At 42.4% G+C, this 23,051-nt stretch overlaps 1 protein-coding gene across 5 annotated transcripts in view; it reads right to left on the bottom strand.

The window, feature by feature from the left end:
- Nucleotides 1-23,051, bottom strand: part of SPECC1L (sperm antigen with calponin homology and coiled-coil domains 1 like) — a 182,963-nt gene that overhangs the window by 153,961 nt on the left and 5,951 nt on the right. Inside the window, exons 1-2 of one of the 5 annotated variants that reach the window (XM_049865402.1) lie at nucleotides 14,611-14,785; nucleotides 2,454-2,643 (exon numbers count right to left, since the gene is read on the bottom strand). In XM_049865402.1, the coding sequence (XP_049721359.1) occupies nucleotides 2,454-2,606 (153 nt within the window). In that variant the 5' untranslated portion in view covers nucleotides 2,607-2,643; nucleotides 14,611-14,785. Of the gene's footprint in view, nucleotides 1-2,453; nucleotides 2,644-5,852; nucleotides 5,969-14,610; nucleotides 14,788-23,051 lie in introns of those variants that run through there. The other 4 variants (XM_049865404.1, XM_049865405.1, XM_049865403.1 and 1 more) reach the window with 4 other exon arrangements.

Consider the following 23,051-nt stretch of genomic DNA (forward strand, 5'->3'; position numbering starts at 1 on the left):
TCATCAACATTGCATCACAGTTACAAGGATTCAAGATGTGGGAGGTATCTATCTGCTACAGAAGCACAGGAAAACACGAAAACTTAGAAAAATAAAATAAAACTGAAGTCTGTGGGGTCTCCAAGCATTTTATAACTTAACTTTTTTTTAATAACTTCATGTTTCTGTTCAGTTTCACTATGCTCATCCTCTCATCTGTGTCTTACACTGCAATTTTTACTTAATGTTTTTCTTTATATCCTCTCACAAGTGAAAGCAATTGCTCCAGTCCACGCAAAGTGTCCCCAAAGAGCGCCGCCTCTTCTCTTACCCTCCACACACAAACACACGTGAAGAGCAACTTTAACACACCAGTCAACACAGCAGAGCCTAAGCTAGGGACAGGGTGCGGTGGCATGCTGACTGGAACAGGCCCACAGCTCCGCTCTACATTAAAAAGTATTCACTGTCGAAGACCAAGCCACAGTGGCTTCCAGACTGGAACCTCAGGAGGCCTGGTTGGCCTGCTCAGTGCATGCTCCACGGGAGAGCTGCAGACATAGCCCTGCTGATGGGAGGCACCAGGAGGAAGCAGGCGCTGGGACACCTCTAATGCCAGTGTTTCAACCGGCTCTTCCAGTCCTGTAAACGGCAGGTCACTCCAGCCACCACGTGACTCCGAAATACAGCCCCAGCACCTGAGAAAGGAGTTAGGTCAGAAGACACAGGCTGTCTTACACTCAAGAATGCCGCACTACCACCAAGGAGACCATCCTGGTGTGGTTCAGACTAACGGAAGTGGGACAGGATGACACCCAGCAGCTCATTAGGGCTGTAGTAAGGAGAAAACTGGGGCCTCTCCAAGTCCACGGAGAAAGTTTGAGTTCAGTTTCAACAACCCTGGAATAGAAAAACCAGCATTTCCTGCTAGGTCTCTCAACACACAAAGGGAGCCCCTCCTCAGCAGTTCCTCTGAGGTGCTTCTTAAAATAATTAAGCCATGATCTATCAGAGCTCGCCTGGACACAGGCTTCTGAAAGGATCATGTTTCCACCCAAAGCACCACATCCCTAAAGCAACCAAGCAAAGAACAAACAATTATGGATGACAGGGGTGGAGGAAGACTGTGATCTCTGTCGACAACAGCTGAGACTTGACCACAGAAAACTCGCGTGAAGCGATCTCGTCTCTCAGAAAGCCCAAACCGAAGCAGACACCAAGAACACCCTATGGGTGAACTACTTTCAGGAATTAATCCAGCACTGTTTAAGCAGAAGCTGTCATTTATCAAGCACTTACTATGTGTCAGGCTTTATTCGAACCACTTTCATACACTATTCATTTTATCCTGACCACAGTAGGTACTCTGCCCCAAAACCCATGATCTAATTAACTACCGTCCTATACTCACAAGAACTAGGCTAGCCTCTGAAGGAGTGTAACGGAAACTAATTACGCTCTTACTAAATTAATATCCAAGTCCCTGCGTGGTGCAAACGGTCAACTCACATGGCTGCTAATTGAAAGGTTGGAGGTTCCAGCCCACCCAGAGGCACCTTGCAAAAAAGGCCTAGTGATCTACTTCCAAAATATCAGCCACTGAAAACCCCAAGCAGCACAGTTCTACTCTGACACACATGGGATCACCAAGAGTTGGAGTCGACGTCCCAGCAACTGGTGGTGGAGCTGGTGGTGAATTCATACCGCCCAGCTCTGCTGCTCTTTTTAGTTGCTGTCCAGTTGATTCTAACTCATAGTGATCCCATTTGTGCAGAGCAGAACTGCTCCGAAGGGTTTTCAAGGCTGTGACCTTTTGGAGGCAGACTGCCAAGAATGTCTTCCAAAGAGCCTCTGGGTGAGTTCAAACCGCCAACCTTCTGGTTAGCAGCCGAGTGCTTAACCTTTTGTACAGCCCAGGATAAATACTGAGCCAACTGTCAGAAAAAGACAAACTGTTCATGGTGTGTAAGGCGATGGAAGAGGAATAAAAACATCTGTCTAGGGGTTTGAGAAGTGCCACCACCGGTCGTCCTTTAAGACCTAGTACACATGCTCTTTTCATAAAGCCTCCCTGGGCTAGAAACACTATTTTCCTATGAGAAAGAGCTCACACTATTTTCTTGCTCTCCTGGGGCACCTGGCATTTCTCACTTGTGCCTTAGTTATCCATGTACACGACTCACCTGTACCTCCTACTCCCCAAGCTCCACCACGAGCTCACGCCAGCACAGTGCCTTGCACAGGCAGGTGTTTAAGTATCTGCTTCATGAACGAACCTCCTACTTGGTTTCATTCATGGAGACAGACCAGAAACACCAATTAAGTCCTTTATACCATGAGTTCTCCTCAAAGGCTGTATATTCCCAGCCCTAGGAGAGGGCACACACTTAATAACGCTCATTTAATAATTAAACAGCATGTTAAGATCTACTCCATCTACAATCCATCACATGGTCAAGAAATCATGTTGATACCTTTGCCAGCGGTGCTGCTGTTCCCGATTTTATAAGTTTGCCTCCTGTGGATGCTGAAGAGCTGTTTTCTGGTTTGATTTTTTCTACAGTTTGTGTTTTACTGATCCCAGACACTTTAGGCACTGAGCCGACACTCCTGCTTGCTTTCTTCATTCTGGGCTGCCTTTTCGTGATGCATTGACAAGCAAATCTGTGGAGAGAAATGGCATTCTACTGAGAACACAACTGGAAAAGGCTCTTTGCAAATTTGGTCTTGAAGAATTTTACCGGGTCATAAATTAAAATGTTGGAAAGCTAGATGTCTCTAGAGAAAATAAAAGCTAGAAAATTCTTAGTTTTGCATACACACTTTCAAAAAATATCTATGTCATGTGGCAACTAGAATATAAAAAATTGATGGAATTTATAATGAAATAAATATGAATTTCAACTTTAAATATTCAGGCAGAACTACACTAGAAACAGTCAGAAATCCATACCAATAAGTTGAGTCACTGTGAATCTGACAGCTACAAATACAGTCTTGGTAAGTATTTGGGCATGTGGTATGGGCAACTCAGATGCCATGAATGCTGTGCTATCAATGATATGATTGTCTAAAATGGTGAACAACTCTTGGTAAAGCTGAGAAAAAACAATTTCCTCTCAATATCTACAAAAGCTGCATTCCTGGAAAACGTCAAAATCATGTTTAAAAAAAAATTTTTATGTAAAATGGAATTAGAGTCTAGGCTCAGTCATAACTTTTTTTTAACCTAAATAAACTATTCAGAAAGACATTCTAAAGTTGTGCAGATCACAGAAAATGTTTTCATTTTGCAGAAATGTCACTACATTGCATCTAGAATTCCAAGGCCCCCACCAATAAGTACCCATCAACCACTGAGACAACCAAAACTGCTCCCAATTTCTAAAACAGCCACTATTAAGAGCCAGGATCCTCAAAACAAATTATAATTACCAGTAGATCTTGGCTCCCACCCTGTTTGAGAAGTAGGATTGACAATCATTAGGTATGTGAAAGATTACAGAGGGGAGGTGAAGCACCAGCACAGCTCCCAGCATGTCAAAGGTCTGAAAGTTGAGAGAAAGGGTATGGTGGGAAGTTACTATTACCTCAGCACTGCCCAAGGATCACTGTCAGCACCCATCACCACACCACCTTTAGTTCAATGAAGTCAAAGGTTGAGAGGAGCAGAAGACATATTAGATAAATGGGACTTCATAAAAATAAAATTATGCTCATCAAAAGAATTTACCAAAAGAATAAAAACAGAAACTACAGACTGGGGAAAAAAAAAAAAAAAAACTTTGGAAACAGCTTACCCGACAAGGAAATAATCTCTTGAAATTTATGGAAAACCTTAACAACTCAACAACAAAAAGACAAACAACTCAATTATAAAATGGGCAAAAGACATGAACAGAAACTTCATCAGTGAGACCATTCAAGTGGCTAAGAAACACATGAAAAGACACTCACGATCACTAGCCTTTAAAAAAAAAAAAACCCATTGTCATTGAGTCAATTCCAACTCATACCATCTTACCCAGACTAAATCTTTTTAAACTGTCTACTCTTATTTTAAAAACCAATATCTGGGATACTACCCCACCATATATGATTAAATCTCTCTCTTTGGGGAAGTTTCTTAACTTCTCTGAAATCTCAGTTTCATCTGTAAAATGGGGTTGATAAGAATACCTACTACAAGGATATTTTGAGAATAGTAAATGAAATAATGGATCGAATGTGCTTAGCAGAGCGCCAGCATACTGTAAAGACCAGGCAAATCTCAGCTGTCGCAATTTAAGGAAGAACAAACTACAGGTCTCAGGTATGGCTAATGCCTTTTTAAAATAAAAGCATCAGCTCAAAAGACACTTTGTAAGAGAAACCCTTTATAAGAAATGACTAAAGATTGTTTTTATTTATTACTCACATTAAATCATATACCATGGTACAGAGATGTCAACAAACAACACTAGCTTCTGGTTCTTTCCCACCGAAAATTACACAGCAGGAAACACAGAAAATATACAGTAGGAAATTAACTGGAGCCATAATCAAGAGACCTGGACTCTAGTCCTGTCTGTATCACCTTGGGCAAGTCACCCTAAACTTGTAAGCCTGGTTTATAAAGCAAAGAGGATGGATAAAGATCTTTCTTCCAGAAATTCAAAAACTCTACTTCACGATTTGTACCTTCAGAGAGGAAACTGCTTATTAGTCATGCTTTTTATGCCTGTCACTATCGCACTAAGTGGGAGAAAGATGTGGTAGTCTGCTTGCATAAAGATTACTGCCTTGGAGACAGGAGCCGGTTGCGAAACCTGGTGTGGAAAGGAGGAGTGAGCTGAACTAGGGTCACATAACAATGTGTGTACAAATTTTTGTTTGACAAACTAACTTGAGCTGTAAACTTTCACTTTAAGCACAATTAAAAAAAAAAAAAAAAGATTACTGCCTTGGAAACCCTATGGGGCAGTTCTACTCTGTCATGTAGGATCACTATAGGTCGGAATCAACTCGAACGCAGTGAGTTTTTTTTTTTTTTATTTGATCCCACTCAAAATCCAAGAAGGGTTTTGACCCACGCAATCTAACTAAATTTATCTGTCTTATTTCACAAACTCCATATTCAAAATGCAGGGATCACATTAAATTGTAAATTAAGGACAAACAGGAAGCTGAAGAAATCTCACAGCTAAGCAGAAAGGGTAATTTAGGGAAAGAGCCACAATGGAGTCATTCTCACAACGGCTATAAGTAAATGTTGCTATACGAATCAACACCGACAACCAATTTGATAAAATAGGGCCTTATACCAAACAAAGCAGTGCTAAGAAATTCAATAATAAATGTTTTAATTAAATAAATCATGATACAACAGGTTGATCCTATACTGCATTTTTCAACATATACATTTTATGACCTTATGGTGAATTATAACACACATTCAAAAGGGTGCGTTCATTCATACATTTTAAAGACAGACTTGAAGTGGGACCCTGTTGAAGAAGTCAAGGACTGCTGAGAAGAGGCTGAGTCTCGTGTCCAAAGTGTGAGTGTACAGGTGGGTGTGGGTCCGGTGCATGGGACTTGGGAAGGAAAGGGTGCAAAGCTGAGGTGCCTGCCATCCACGAGCAGCTCTCCACTTAGTCTGCATTCACACCCAAAAGTCCATCACTGCTCCGAAAGCCTCAAAGCTTACAGACTGAAAACACACAATCTTAAAATGCTGACTTTTATCATAACATGGCATTTTCTCGTTCTTTAAGACAGGTTTTGTTTTACGCCACATTTTAAAATCCCAAACTGGGATGTAATTATCAACTAATGTATACATTTAATGCGTCATTTTACGCGCCTCCTGAAAAGAATGAAGCAAAGTATACCTTACTGAGAGTAAAGCTGGCATTCAGGTCTGCTCTCCTCCACACCCACCGCCAGCTCCCTGAAGGAAGGCACATCACCCCAGTGTCCTCTTCCTACTCAGACGTGCCCTCCTCTGTAAGTGCCCCACACAGCCCTAGAAGGAGGGAAAATCAGCTCCTCCCTGGTCCCCACCTTTGCCTCCTCACAGCCACCTCATGCTCCAAACAACGGCAGCAAGGCCGTGCTGATGGGGACAGGCCCGAGTGACCCCTGAAGTCAACACCAAGGAGATGATGGGCGGCAGGGCCAATGCAATCCTCGCGGAGAGATGGGGTCAAAGACCAGATGGCAGTGGAATGGGATAAAAAGTTGAGTAGGAGATGAAGAATAAAGAACTTTACAAAAATCTGGCTTTGTGAAGGGGAGAGAGCCAGAGTAATGAGGAGGCCGGGAGACTGTCATTGAGAGCAAGCTGCCTGCACACTCCCAGTGTGGAGGGCTCACACCACTCAACGCCAGCTCATGTGACTCTTTCAGTCACCTAAAGGACTGCCAGTCTTCCCGTTTAAGGAGGAAGAAATGGAGGTAAGCAGCTTGCCCAGATTCTAAGCTCTTTCTACTAAAACAAAAACCAAACCCAAATCAGTTGCCATGGAGTTGACCCCAATTCATGGAGACCCCATGTGTGCAGAGTAGAGCTGTGCTCATAGAGTTTTCAAGGCTGTGACCTTTCCGAAGCAGACTGCCAGGCCTTTCTTCCAAGGCTCCTCTGGGTGAGTTCAAACTGCCAACCTTTTGGTTAGAAGTCAAGTGCTTAACTGTTAGTGTCAGTACCAAAAATTCAAAAGGCCACCAAACAGACTACTCTATTCCCACTTGTTTTAGCCACAGGTAAGCCCACTCATGCTAATTTATGATTTCTCTTGGTTCCTCTATCCACACGATTTCACACATGGAAATATTTAGAAAGAAGTAGAAGCTCCCTGAAATTTTCAAACTTAGAACCAGTTAAGCCTCCTTCTTATTGGTTTTCAAACAAAAGCAGAATTAAAAAGCTTAAGCTTATACCCAGGCTCCTTCACGTACATTTCTGGGGAGCTCTTCTCTCTCTTGAATGCAAGCTGCTGGAAAGGCCATTGAAGTAGTGACAATACTTAATGTTCCAGATGAATGACAAGGCTGGAAAGGGACAGACAGCCTGAAAGAACATCTAGATACAGTACACAAATGGTTTTTCCAGATTTAGTCCAAAACAAAATGGTTCCCAAAGTCCAAACTGCCAGAATGCATGGATCTGGGTTCTCCTCTGGCCACTCCCTCCACAGCCAAGGTTTCTGAATGTTCACCAAAAGAAAACTTTGATTCCAGACCCAATCGAACCCCAGTTTTATGCTTCGACTTTTGGCAGGCAATTACTAACTTGTACAACATTCACAAAGCTCATTGTCAGCCACATTTTTATTTAAAAACATCAATTCAATATATATTTATGTTTATGACAAACTCTGATCGAAAATATAAAATGGAACATTTTATTTTGTATGTCACTGATTCAGTGATGTAAAAATTCCCTTAAAAAATTAGTTTAAAATTTTAGATTTGAATTTCCTTTGCCAATAGCACAAAGGAAGTCTTTCTAAACAAGGTTAAAATAGATGAGAATTCAAATTCGGTTTATTAAAAATGAAGTGCTACTTCAACAAACATTTCACAGTTAGGTGAAAAGAAAAATTAAGGAGTACTTTTTCCTTGTGTTTACTGAGTATTAGGCAGTGATACCTGGGGCAATTCTGCCCCCCAAGGGACACTGCCACTGTCTGTGGATATTTTTAGTTGTCCCAACTGGGGGAGGGGTGCTATTTGTACAACAAAGAATTATTAGGAACAAAATTGTCAACAGTGCCAAGGCTGAGAGACTCTGAGAGAGACTGGTTTACACCTGGGGCGAGGCTTTGTCTTTCTGGCCCATACCACAAATAGGGTGCCACCTGCACAGACATCCTGTGAGCTGAGAAGACCATAGCACTGGCAGCCGCCACAGGGCCTGCTCAGACTTTCATCCACGTTTCCAGAAAGAAGACCGAGAGCCCAAACAAGGTTTCTCTTTGGTCTCCTAGAATAAAGTCTGAGAAGGAGCTACAGGGGTTCACTGCTTACCTGTATTTCCTTCCGCAGCACCCCCTGCCTGGCACACGTTGATAACCCCAAATGGAGGGTCAAAAATCCAGGGCTCTCCAAGTCCCTCTGAAACCTCACTGGCAGGAGGGAAAGAAAAGAACTAAAGCCCAGGCATTTGCTGTATGCCAAACACTATTCCAGGAATTTCCACCTACTGCCCTCCATTTTGTGAGGTGATGTGGTTATTAAGTCAGCAGTAAAAAGGAGAGCCTGAAGCTTCCGCAAATTCAAACATGATTTGATGCCTTGTGTTTCAGCTGGCAACCAAGGCCTGGCACATTACAAACCCTCACCTATGAAGAAAGGAAAGGTACAGGTAGATGAAGGGGCAGTTAAAGCACAAGGAAAAACACACAAGATGAACCAACGACAAAAGGGACATCAGAAGCCTGGGCTGTAACCAGGGAGAACATGAGGCCTAGACCTCCCTGTTGACAGTTATCCCCCTAGCACAGCCTGGCCTGGCCTGTGTTTGCAGACAACCATGGAACTCCCTCAAGACATCGCATGTCCAGAGCAGCATGTCAATTTCTCTCACAAGGAATAAGCAGCTCTGGGCTGGGCAACTTGGCCTGACTCATGCCATTCCCACCAAATGGTATATTCCCAACCCCAGAGCTATTAATCATATTAATCAAAATTAATTAGTCAAGAAGTCACTTATCCTTCAAAGGACAACTGTACCACCCTTGCCCTCTGAAGGACCCACAGGACTCCACAGTTACACCCTGCACCCCCCGCCCCTGAACAAAGCCCCAAACCTGGATTACAGCTGTGCAGCATTTACCAATACACCTCAGATGGCAGCCACGTATGGACTTCTTCCATGGCCACACTGGGATGAAAAAGCCTTGTTTACCTGACAATGCGGGCAAAGTGTCTTAAAGATGTCACTCAATAACTGTAGTAGCTAAGCACTTGAAAAACAAAGTCAAAGCCATGGTATAAACAGCCCAAATCACTGTGGAAAAGCACACGGCTGTCAGTCAGTTAAGGAGACCTTGGGGCACAGTGGTTAGTGCTTGGCTGCTAACCGAAAAGTCAGCAGTTCAAACCCACCAGCCGCTCCATGGGAGAAAGATGTGGCAGTAGGTTTTCATACAGATTCTTGTTGTTAGGTGCCATCGAGTAGGTTCCAACTTATAGGAACCCTATGTACAACAGAACCAAACACTGCCCGGTCCTGCACCACCCTCACAATTGTTGTTATGCTTGAGTCCATTGTTGCAGACAACCCAAATCATTGAGAGTTTTCCTCTTTTTCGCTGACCCACAACTTTAGCAAGTATGATGTCCTTCTCCTGGGACTGGTCCCTCCTGACAACATCTCCAAAGTATGTGAGACAAAGTCTCACCATTCTTGCTTCTAATGAGCATTCTAGCTGTACTTCGACCAAGACAGATTTGTTCGTTCTTTTGGCAGGCCATGGTACATTCAATATTCTTCACCAACACCACAATTCAAAGGCGTCAACTCTTCTTTGGTCTTCCTTATTCATTGTTCAGCTTTCACGTGCATATGAGGTGACTGAGAACACCATGGCTTGGGTAAGGCGCACCTTAGTCCTTTAAGTGACTTCTTTGCTTTTTAACACTTTAAAGAGGTCTTTTACAGCAGAGTTGCCCAGTGCAATGCATCCTCTGATTTCTCGACTACAGCTTTCATAGGTGTTGATTGTGGAACCAAGTAAAATGAAATTCTTGACAACTTCAATCTTTTCTCCATTTATTATGAAGCTGCTTACTGGTTTAGTTGTGAGGATTTTTGTTTTCTTTATACTGGCTGAGGTGTAATTCCTGCTGAAGGCTGTGTTCTTTGATCTTTGTCACTAAGTGCTTCAAGTTCTCTTCACTTTCAGCAAGCAAGGTTGTGCCATCTGCATAATGCAGGCTGTTAATGACTCTTCCTCCAATCCCAATGCCCTGTTCTTCTTCATATAGCCCAGCTTCTTGGATTAACTGCTCAGTATACAGACTGAATAAGTATGGTGGAAGTATTCAACCCTGACGCACACCGTTCCTGACTTTAAACCACACAGCATCCCCTTGTTCTGTTCAAACAACTGCCTCTTGGTCTAAGCACAGGTTCCTCATGAGCACGATTAAGTGTTCTGGAATTCCCATTCCTCCCAATGTAATTCATAATTCGTTATGATCGATACAGTCGAATGCCTTTGCACAGTCAATAAAACACAGGTAAACATATTTCTGGTATTCTCTTTCAGCCACGATCTATCTGACGTCAGCAATAATATCCCTTGTTTCAGGTCCTCTTCTTGAATTTCTGGCAGCTTCCTGTCAATGTGCTGCTGCAATGGCTTTTGAATGATCTTCAGCAAAATTTTACTTGTATGTGCTATTAATGATATATTCAGCTGAATCACTTTGCCTTGGAATGGGTATAAATACAGATATCTTCCAGTCAGTTGGTCAGGTAGCCATCTTCCAAATTTCTTGGCATAGACGAGTGAGCACTTCCAGCACTGCATCCATTTGCTGAAACATCTCAATTGGTATTCCATCAATTCCCTGAGCCTTGTTTTTCACCAATGCTTTCAGTGCAGGTTGGACGTCTTCCTTCAGTACCATCAGTTCTTGATCATATGTTACCTCCTGAAATGGCTGAATGTCAGCCAATCTTTTTTGGTACAATGACTGTGTATTCCTTCCATCTGCTTGTGATACTTCCTGTGTCATTTAATATTTTCCGCATAGAATCCCTCATTATTGCAACTCAAGGCATGAATTTTTTCATCAGCTCCTCCAGCTTGAGAAATGCAGGGCATGTTCTTCCCTTTTGGTTTTCTAACTCCAGGTCCTTACACATGTCATTATAATACTCTGTCTTCTCGAGCAGCCCTCTGAAATTGTTGGTTCAGCTATTTCATCGTTTCTTCCTTTAACTTTAGCTATTCTACATTCATAAGTAACTTTCAGAGTTTCTTCTAATATCCATTTTGGTCTTTCTTTCCTGTCTTTTTAATGACCTCTTGCTTTCTTCATGGATAATGTCCTTGATGTCATTCAAGAACTCCTCTGGTCTTCGGTCATTAGTGTTTAATGCATCAAATCTATTCCTGAGATGGTCTCTAAATTCAGGTGGGATATACTCAAGGTCATACTTCAGCTCTCATGGACTTGCTCTAATTTTCATTGGCTTCAACATGAACTTGCATATGAGTAATTGATGATCTGTTCCACAGTCTACCCCTGGCCTTGTTCTGACTGATGATTTTGAGCTTTTCCATTGTCTCTTTCCACAGATGTAGTCAGTTTGATTCCTGTGTATTCCATCTGGTGAGGTCCACGTAGGTAGTCGCCGTTTATGTTGTTGAAAAAAGTATTTGCAATGAAGAAGTTGTTGGTCTTGCAAAATTCTCATGTGATCTCTAGCATCATTTCTACAACCAAGACCGCATTTTTCAACTACTGTTCCTTCTTCTCTGTTTTCAACTTTTGCATTCAAATCACCAGTAATTATCAATACATCTTGATTACATGTTTGATCAATTTCAGGCTGCAAAAGTTGGTAAAAATCTTTAATCTTCTCATCTCTGGCATTAGTGGTTGGTGTGTAAATTTGAATAACAGTAGTATTAACTGGTATTCCTTGTGGGCATATGAATATTATCCTACAGCGTTGTACTTCAGGATAGATCTTGAAATGTTCTTTTTGATGATGACTGAAATGCCATTCCTCTTCAATTTATCACTCCTGGCAGAGTAGGCCATACAATTGTCTGATTCAAAATGGCCAATACCAGTCCAATCAGCTCACTAATGCCTAGGATATCAATGTTTATGCATTCCATTTCATTTTCGACAACTTCCAATTTTCCTAGATTTATATTTCGTACATCCCACATTCCTATTATTAATGGATATTTGCAGCTGTTTCATCTCATTTTGAGTCATACCACATTCGCAAATGAATGTACCAAAAGCCTGACTCCACCCACATCATTAAGGTCAACTCCACTTTGAGGAGGCAGCTCTTTCCCAGTCTTATTTTGAGTGCCTATTGTACCGTTTATAATAGACCCTAAAAAAATAAAATACTTAGGAATAAATCTAACCAGGGATGTAAAAGACCTATACAAAGAAAACTACAAAATGCTACGGCAAGAAACCAAAAGAGACCTACACAAATAGAAAAACAGCACACACATGGATTTGTAGGCTCAACATTGTGAAAATGTCACTTCTACCCAAAGCAATCTACAAATACAATGCAACCCCGATCCAAACGCCAACGGCATTCTTTAATATGGAAAAACTAATCATTAACTTTATATGGAAAGGAACAAGGCTTCGGATAAGTAAAGCACTACTGAAGGAAAAGAATAAATTATGAAGACTCGTACTACCTGACCTCAGAACCTACTATACAGCTACGGTAATCAGAACGGCCTGGTAGTGGCACAACACCAGACACACTGACCAATGGAACAGAACTGAGAACCCAGATGTAAATCCATCTACCTGAAGCCACTTGATCTCTGACAAACGTGCAAAGTCCATTAAATGGGTAAAAGACAATGAGATACCACCTCACCCTAACATTACTGCCACAAATAAAAAAAAAAAAAGAAAATAACAAATGTTAGAGAAGCTGCAGGGAGACTGGAACTCTTATGCTCTGCTGGTGGGAAAGTAAAATGGTACAACCATTTTGGAAAATGATACGGCACGTCCTTAAAAAACTAGATATAGAAATATAGAATCCAGCTATCCCACTCCTAGAAATGTACCGTAGAGAAATACAAGCCATCACATGAACAGACATATGCACACCCATGTTCATTGCAGCATTATTCACAGTAAGACAAAAATAATCTAAGTGACCGTCAAAAGACGAATAGATAAACAAACAATGGTACATACACACGATAGAGAACAATGATGAATCAGTGAAACATCTCAACATGGATGAATCTAGAGGGCTTTATGCTGAGTGAAAAAAGTCAATCACAAAAGGACAAATACTGTAAGAGACCACCATTATAAAAACACATGAAAATGTTCCACACAGAAAGAAAAAATCTTTGATGGTTACCAGGGAGAGACATGGTAGGGAGGGAAAAACACTAAGTAGATAAGAAGTGGTAACTGAGGTGTCGGGTAAGGCAGTACACAATACTGGGGAAGTCAGCACAGCTTTACCAGGGCGAAGTCATAGAACCATCACATACACATCCAAATGCCCTTAGGGACAAAGCTACTGGGCTGAGGGCTGCAGACTATGGTCTTGGGGGACACCTAGCTCAAATGGCCATAATATAGATTACAAAGAAAATGCTCTACATCCTACTGTGGTGACTAGCGTCTGGGGTCTTAAAAACTTGTGAGCAGCCGTCTAAGATACTCCACTGGTTCTACCCCGTCTGGGGGAAGGGAGAACGAAGAAAACCAAAGACACAAGGGAAAGAAAAATCCAAAGGACTAATGGACCACAACTACCACAACCTTCATCAGACTGAGCCCAGAGCAACTAGATGGTGCCTGGTTACCACCACCAACTGCTCTGGCAGGGATCACAATAGTGGGTCCTGCACAGAGCAGAAAAAAAATGTAGAACAAAATTCAAATTCACGTAATTAAAAAAAAAAACAGGCTTGCTGGTCTGACAGAGACTGGAGAAATCCCAAGAGTATGGTCCTCCCAAAAAAACCAAAAACCAAACCCAGTGCTGTCGAGTTGATTCCGACTCATAGCGACCCTATACCCATTTAACTCAGTACTGAAGTCACTCCTGAGGTTCCCCCTTCAGCCAAAGACTGGTGGTTAAGAACTATGGCTGCCAGCCAAGAGGTCAGCAGTTTGAAACCACCAGCCGCTCCTTGGAAACCCTACGGGGCACTTCTACTCTGCCCTATCAGGTCACTATGAGTTACAATCAACTGGACAGCAACAGGTTTTTATAGGGCCAACAATAACACACATGAGAAACATGTTTCATAATTTGATCACATATATGAGACCAATGGGCACACTACCCCAAAAGCAAAGATGAGAAGGCAGAAAGGGATAGGAAAACCGGACAAATGGAAATAGGAAGCCCAGAGCGGAGAAAGGGAGAGTGTTGACACATCGTACAGTTCGCAACCAATGTCAAAAACAATTTGTGTATTAACTGTTCAATGAGAAACTATCTGCTCTGTAAACTTACCTAAAGCACAATGAAAAAAGGAATGAAGTTCTGCTACATGCTACACAACATTACGCTAAGTGAAAGAAGGCAGACACAAGGGCCATATACCGTATGATTCTACTTATATGAAACGTCCAAAATAGGAGTACAAATCCAGAGACAGAAGTAGATTACTGGTTGCCAGGGGCCGAGGAAGGATGAGGAGAATGGAAAGGAACTACTAATAAGTACAGGGTTTCTTCTCTTAATCACAATTTTGTTTGTGATATTGAAATAAATTTTTTGGTTTATTAAAAAATTAAATGTCCAAACATAGAAGACTGGTTTACTACATGTTGACACATTCATAATTAAAAATACGGAGAAATGTTAAAATATGTTGGTAAGTAAAAAAAAATTAAAAAATTAGATACTGAAAAAGAAGAACAAAGTGGGAGGCCTTACTTTACCTGATTTTAGAACCTATTATACCGCCACAGTAGTCAAAACAGCCTGGTACTGGTACAAAAACAGGTACACGGACCAAGGGAACAGAGTTGAGAATCCAGACATAAATCCATACACATATGAACAGTTGATATTTGACAAAGGCCCCAAGACAGCTCCATGGGGAAAAGACAGTCTTTTTAACAAATGGTGCTGGCATAACTGGATATCCATCTGCAAAAAAATGAAACAAGACCCATACTTCACTCCATGCACAAAAACTAACTCAAAATGGATCAAAGGCCTAAATATAAAATCTAAAACGATAAAGATCATGGAAGAAAAAAGAGAGACAACGTTAGGAGCCTTAATATATGGCATAAACAGTATACAAAACATTATAAAGAATGTAGAAGAAAAACTAGATAACTGGGAGCTCCTAAAAATCAAACACCTATGCTCATCCAAATACTTCACCAAAAGGGTAAAAAGACTACCTACAGACTGGGAAAAAGTTTTTAGCTATGACATTTCAGATCAGCACCTGATCTCTAAAATCTACATGATACTGCAAAAACTCAACTGCAAAAACACAAATAACCCAACTTAAAAATGGGCAAAAGATATGAATAGACACTTCACTCAAGAAGACATTCAGGTAGCTAACAGATATATAAGGAAATGTTCACAATCATTGATCATTAGAGAAATGCAGATCAAAACTGCATTGAGATTTCATCTCACTCCAACGACGCTGGCATTAATCCAAAAAACACAAAATAATAAATGTTGGAGGGGCTGTAGAGAGATTGGAACACTTATACACTGCTGGTGGGAATGTCGAATGGTACAATCACTTTGGAAATCGATTTGGCGCGTCCTTAAAAAGCCAGAAATAGAACTACCACAGGATCCAGCAATCCCACTCCTTGTAATATATCCTAGAGAAATAAGAGCCTTTACACGAATGGATATATGCATAAAAAATACCCATGTTTATTGCAGCACTGTTTACAATAGCAAAAAGATGGAAGCAACCAAGGTGCCCATCAACAGATGAATGGATAAATAAATTATGGTATATTCACACAACGGAATACTACGCATCGATAAAGAACAGTGAGGAATCTGTGAAACATTTCATAACATGGAGGAACCTGGAAGGCATTATGCTGAGTGGAATTAGTCAGCTGCAAAAGGACAAATATTGTATAAGACCACTATTATAAGAACTGGAGAAACAGTTTAAACTGAGAAAACATTCTTTTGTGGTTACGAGAGGGGGGAGGAAGGGAAGGTGAGAGAGGGGCATTCACTAATGAGATAGTAGATAAGAACTACTTGAGGTGAAGGGAAAGACAGCACACAATACAGGGGAGGTCAGCACAATCGGACTAAACTAAAACCAAAGAAGTTTCCTGAATAAACTGAAAGCTTCTAAGGCCAGCGTAGCAGGGGCAGGGGTCTGGGGACCATGGTTTCAGGGGACATCTAAGTCGGTTGGCATAATAAAATCTATTAAGAAAACATTCTGCATCCCACTTTGAAGAGTGGCCTCTGGGGTCTTAAACACTAGCAAGCAGCCATCTAAGATGCATCAATTGGTCTCAACCCACCTGGATCAAAGGAAAATGAAGAACACCAATGACACATGGCGATTACGAGCCCAAAAGACAGAAAGGGCCACATGAACCAGCGACTACATCACCCTGAGACCAGAAGAACCAGATGGAGCCCGGCTGCAACCGATGACTGCCCTGACAGGGAAAACAACAGAGAACCCCTGAGGGAGCAGGAGAGCAGTGGGATGCAGACCCCAAATTCTCATAGAAAGACCAGACTTAATGGTCTGACTGAGACTAGAAGGACCCCGGTGGCCATGGCCCCCAGACCTTCTGTTGCCCCAGGACAGAAACCATTCCCGAAGCCAACTGTTCAGACATGGATTGGACTGGACAATGGGTTGGAGAGGGATGCTGGTGAGAGTGAGCTTCTTGGATCAGGTGGACACTTGAGACTATGTTGACATCTCCTGCCTGGAGAGGAGATGAGACGGTGGAGGGGGTTAGAAGCTGACGAAATGGACACGAAAAGAGAGAGTGGAGGGAGAGAGCAGGCTGTCTCATTAGGGGGAGAGTAATTGGGAGTGTGTAGCAGGGTGTATATGGGTTTTTGTGTGAGAGATTGACTTGATTTGTAAACTTTCACTTAAAGCACAATAAAAATTAAAAAAAAAATTAGAAAATTATTCCAGAGGAATTCTCAGTATTTTTAGGGATCAAACACTGTCTCTTCACCTACATCTACTCTAAAGGTTATGCTATTTATTGAGGCCTTTTTTTTTTTATGGTATTTATTTTTAATTGGGATTTCTTCATATCAACTGGGGCTGATATCATTTCTGCCCATTTTTGTTTCTTATTTTTTTTTATTATTGTGGTAAAATATATATAACAAAAAATATGTCATTTTAACCATTTTAAGTGTACAACCCAGTGGCATTAATTACACCCACAATATTGTGCAATCATCACTACATTTCCAAAACTTTTCATCAGCTGACAGAACTGTACCCATTATCCAATAACTCCCCATCCTCCCTACCCCCAGCATCCACTAATCTACTTTGTTTCTGTATATTTGCCTATTCTAGACATCTCACATAAGTGGGGTCAAATAGTATTTTTCCTTTTGTGTCTGGCTTATTTTCCTTAGCATAATGTTTTCAAGGTTTATCGATGTCACAGCATGTGTCAAAACTTCATTTCTCTTTATGGCCGACTAGTGTTGCATTGTACGTATGTATGATATTTTGTTCATCTATCATCTGTTCATGGACGCCAGGGCTATTTCCACCCTCCGGCTATTGTGAATAATACTGCAATGAACACTGGCATACACATACCTGTTTGAGTCTCTGCTTTCAATTCTTTGGAGTATATGCCCAGGAATGGAAGTGCTGGGTCATACAGTAATTCTATTTTTACCTTTTTGAGAAACCACCAAACTGTTCTTCACAGCAGCTGTACCATTTTACATTCCCACCAGCAATGGACAAGGGTTCCAATGCCTCCATATCCTTGCCAGCACTTGTTGTTTTCTACCAGGGTTTCTTTTTGAGGCGTGTCTTAGTCATCTAGTGCTGCCATAACAGAACTACCACGAGTGGATGGCTTTAACAAATGGAAATTTATTTTCTCACAGTTCAGTAGGTTACAAGTCCAAATTTTGGGCATTGGCTCTGGAGGAAGGTCTTTCTCTTCAATCTTCCCCTGAACCAGGAGCTTTCCTGTGCAGGAACCCCGGGTCTAAAAGATGTGTTCTGCTCCCGGTGCTTCTTTCTTGGTGGTATGAAGTCGCCAACTCTCTGCTTGCTTCCCTTTCCTTTTATTTCTCTAACCCTAATCCTCTCAACACAAAATTAATCACAAAATGGAGGACAACCACATAATACTGGGAATCATGGCCTAACCAGGTTGACACACATTTTTTGGGAGGACACAATTCAATCCATGACATTCCACCCTTTGGCCCCCCAAAAATCACATCCTTGCAACATGTAAAACATATTCACCCCATCATATCATAGCAAAAGCCTTAACTCCAAGTCCAAAATCCAAAAATTCTTCTTCATCTGTGAAATCTAGAATACAAGTTACCTGCTTCCAAGGGTACAGTGGCAGAACAGGCACAAGCTAGACATTTCCATTACAAATGGGAGGAACTGGGAGGAAAAGAAGGCACAACAGGCACCAAGCAAGTCAGCCCTTAAAGCTTTGAAAATAATCTTCCATTCTCTGAGACAATTTACACAATAGCCCTGCCCTCCAGACTCTAGGTACTGGCCACACTCTCCACATTCTGAGCGGAGCCCCCTCAGCCCTGAAACAGCTCTGCCTTCCAGGCCCACTGGGACAGCAACTCCGCTCCCTCTGCTTTAGGCGAACCATTCTCCTAGTGCATCTCAGTGGCAGCTCCACCCCTGGAGACACCAGAGGCCATGGCTCCACCCTTTGAAACCCCTGAGGTCATGGCCATAACTTTTGAGACTGAGGCAGCTCAGCTTCCTGTGTTGTCTCTTCAGCTTCTGCTTCCTGGTTTCTTGGCATCTCGGCTCCTTGGGCCTTATGCCCGCATCTGCCCTGCCAGGGAAAGTGTTCCAAAGCTCAGCAGCTCCACCGATAAGTGCCCAGAGGCACCCCACTCTGCCAGGAACCTCTTACACACAGCACTCAGCTCTCTCGCTCTGTGGGTCAGCTCCAGCGCTGTTCCGCACTGGTCTCCTGGTTCTGCTGCTGTCGGTTCGCTGCTGTTGCCGCTTCTCTGCCGCTGCAGGTTCTCTGCTGCACTGGTTCTCTGCCGCTGTCCCAACTCTATCCATTCACAGTTTCAAAACTGCTTCCACATTTTAGATATCTGTTAGCGCAGCACCCCACTCTCTCCATACCAAATTCTGTCTTAGTGATCTGGTGCCGCCATAACAAAAAATACCACAAGTGGATGGCTTTAACAAAGAGAAATTTATTTTCTCACAGTCTTGTAGGTTACAAGTCCAAATTAAGGGCGTCAGCTCCAGGGAAAGGCTTTCTCTCTCTGTGGGCCTTCTCGTCAATGTTTCCCCAGACAAGGAGCTTCTTCACTCAGGAACCCTGGGTCTAAAGGTCGGGCTCTGCTCCTGGTGCTTCTTTCTTGGTGGTATGAGGTCCCCAACTCTCCTTGCTTCCCTTTCATCTCTTGAGAGATAAAAGGTGATGCAGGCCACACCCCAAGGAAACTCTCTTTACCTTGGATCAAGAAGGTGACCTGAGTAAGGGTGGTGCTACAATCCCACCCTAATCCTCTCAACACAAAATTACCATCACAAAATGGAGGACAACCACACAATACTGGGAATCATGGTCTAACCAAGTTGACCCGTATTTTTTGGGGGACACAATTCAATCCACGACAAGGAGATAACAATGGTCTGAAATTAAGATAGTAGTGATACACGTACAAGTTCGTGAATATATTAAAAACTACTGAAATGAACACTTTAATAGAGTGAACTTTATGGTACATGACTTTTATCTCAATAAAGCTGCTGTTAAAACAAACACGTTCACAAAGGAATACCTAAGCATGGAGAATAGTATGAAAAGTTAACATGGACAACCTTGATGATGGGCTGGGGGACAAGTGTTGAGGAGGGAAAGAGGGAATAAGCAAATAAAAAACGACTAGAAAAATATCCAAGCCAGGAGGCCCAGAATGAAGAGGCTGTACAAAACTGAGTAAGTGTGCCATGAAGTGTGTGTAAAGAATAAAAATGAGGGAGCTGGGGCTGGAAATCCAGCAGGCAATTCATAACGGGAGAGAGTGAGCAAACCTAAGAAGCTGTAATGATTCGACGGAGATGGCAGAAAACGCACACTGCCCGAAAGCAACAATGAGACAGAGTTTAAGACAGGGTTTAACCCACCAAAGTTTAAAAAAAAACAAAAAAGTATGCAAGAAGACAACTAAATCATCTTATGCTTAAGACTTGGTCCTGGTGGGGTAGAACCAAATCATGATAAGGAGACATTTCAAGGTAAAGAGTGGGGCCCAGGACGCAGGACACTGGCATCTCCTACGCGGTAGAATATCTTAAGGAGAGAAAAAGGGCATTTCTTGGGAGAAAGTATCCTACCGTGGCTGTTCTGTAGAAAACCAGCTCGAACAAAATGCGTCAGGAATTGATGGGGGAAGATGTGGAGCTAGAATACAACTTATAGTTGGAATTTTCACCAAAAACATCAGAAAGGGAGAAAAGAAAGTGACAACTTTAATTTTTAACAGGTTATTTCTTGATACCACCCCTCATCTGTCAGTTTATTGTACTGTGGTGGCTTGCATGTTGCTGTGATGTTGGAAGCTATGTACGTCACCGATATCTCAAATACCAGCAGGGTCACTCATGGTGGACAGGTTTCAGTGGAGCTTCCACACTAAAATAGACTAGGAAGAAAGACCTGGTGACCTGATTCCAAAAATTAGCTACTGTAAACCACTTTGATCACAACAGAACATTGTCCCACTCACTTGCTTTGGACACGTCATCAGGAGGGATCAACTGCTAGAGAACGTCACGTCTGGTGAAGTAGAGGGCCAGTGAGGGAAGGGAGACCCTCAGGGAGATGGACTGGTTGACACAATGGCCACACAATGGACTCGAACGTGCTGGCAACGGTGAGGATGACAGAGGACTGGGCAATGTTTCATTCTGCTGCACGTGAGGTTACCACGAGTGGGAGCTGACTTGAAAGCAGCTATCTAGACAGGGTCACTATGAGTCACAATCGACTGAATAGCAATGGGTTTTGTGGGGTTTAGTTTTTCCCTCTCTCTATCCACCTATTTCTTGACAAATCCTAGCCCTGCTGCCAGTTTCTTGGCATGCCTCTTTCTGCAGCTTGGCCAGGCCTTTGTTTTCTTTTATGTAAGCTCAATTCTTCAGAAAAGAAGTCAAATCACAGGGCTCTTTTTTTAAGAGACAAAGTATTTTTCCCCTTTAACTTTTGTTTTCCCCAGGCTATACGTACAATAGAGAAACTTGAAATTTAGTATCTTAATCTCTTAAGTCCTTACTGTCCAAACACATAAAAAAAAAAAAAAAACTTTTTTTTTTTTTTTTAGAAGAAAGGCAAAGTACAGGTTGTGCCAAGAGAAAAGGGGAAGCAACATGCAGGAAAGGCACACTCCTTCCAGAGCTGGGAATAAAAAACAGGCCCACCTGGCTTCTGGAAGATAAAACCAACAAGAGACAGGGTCCTCTCCTTCAGGAAACAAGATTTGAATTAGACACTATGATTGCATTAAATAGACTTTTTTAGCTAGTGTGACTCTCTAGAAGGCCCCTAGAGTTCCAAGCCCCTAGGGGGCAAGGACCAGTGTCTACTTCCTGTGCACGGTTGATGTGCCCAGCACTTTCCATCAGGCCACACTCTCTACTAAACACTCTCTACTCCTGCCCTCAAGGGTGCCCCGTACAGTGGAGGTACACACAACACACAGAAGTTGCGGGGTCTGCGTCAGTCTGCAGGAAACCGGAGGGTCAGGGAAGCCAGAACTGAGCTTTGAAGATGACGATGAGATGAAGTGGGAGAAGAGCATTCCAGGTACAGGAGGCACGTGGGCTGGAGAGACCAAGAGTTGTGCGGCACAGCTCAACAAAGCACCAAAAAAGAGGCGGGGGTGAAGAGAGTGGGGGTGAGAAGAGTGGGAGGGGCCAGAGCCCATGGTGACATGGGATACCGAGCTGCTGAAGAGTCTAGATTTTATTATGGAGGTAATGGGAGCCACTGAGAAAATTTAAATGGAGGAGTGACTGTAGACAGGTTCATATTTTAGAACGACAGGAGCAAACTTTTAGGTGTAACAATAACCAAAAAAAAACTACAATGAAGATGCAGGAAAGGGCTGGGAAAAATACTATTATGAGCCAATAGATGTTCTCTCTCATGGACAACTTCCTTTAGGAGGATGCCAAAATATCCTCTGAAAACAGAACTCGGGGGTGAGAGAAGTCAGTCCTCTGAATATAGAAATAAGGATTATAAAGAACCAAAGACTACGTTAACTTTAATTCAAGACACTTGTAAACTATACATATCTTTTTAAAAATTTTTTTATTGTACTTTAGATGAAGGTTTACAGAACTGGTTTCTCATGAAACAGGTAGTACATACATTGTTTTATGACACTGGTTAACAATCCCATGACATGTCAACATTCTACCTTCTCGACCCTGGGTTCCCTATTACCAGCTTTCCTGTCCCCTGCAGCCTTCTAGTCCCTGCCCCTGGGCTCTTGTGCCCCTTTAGTATCGTTTTGTTTTATGGGCCTGTCCAATCTTTGGCTGAAGGATGAACCTCAGGAGTGACTTTACTCCTGAGCTAAAAGGGTGTCCGGGGGCCATACTCACAGGGTTTTTCCAGTCTCTGTCAGGCTAGTACATCTGGTTGTTTTTTATGAGTTTGAATTTTGTTCTACATTTTTCTCCAGCTCTGTCCAGGACCCTCTATTGTGATACCTGTCAGGGCAGTCAGTGCTGGTAGCTGGGCACCATCTAGCTCTACTGGACTCAGTCTGGTGGAGGCTGTGGTAGATGTGGTCCATTAGTCCTGTGGACTAACTTTTCCCTTGTTTGTTAAGTTTTCTCCATTCTTCCTTGCTCCGGGAGGGGTGAGACCAGTGCAGCTCACTCATACCAACATTACTGGCACGAATCAAAAAAACAGGAAATAACAAATGTTGGAGACGCTGCAGGGAGATTGGAACTCTTTATGCCCTGCTGGTGGGAATGCAAAATGATACAACCATTTTGGGAAAACGATATGGTGTTTCCTTAGGAAGCTAGAAATAGAAATACCATATGATCCAGCAATTCACTTCTAGGAGTATATCCTGGAGAAATAAGTCATCACACAAATAGACATTTGCA

Source organism: Elephas maximus, chromosome 22 (assembly GCF_024166365.1).
Source record: "Elephas maximus indicus isolate mEleMax1 chromosome 22, mEleMax1 primary haplotype, whole genome shotgun sequence".
Taxonomy (NCBI): Eukaryota; Metazoa; Chordata; class Mammalia; order Proboscidea; family Elephantidae; genus Elephas; species Elephas maximus.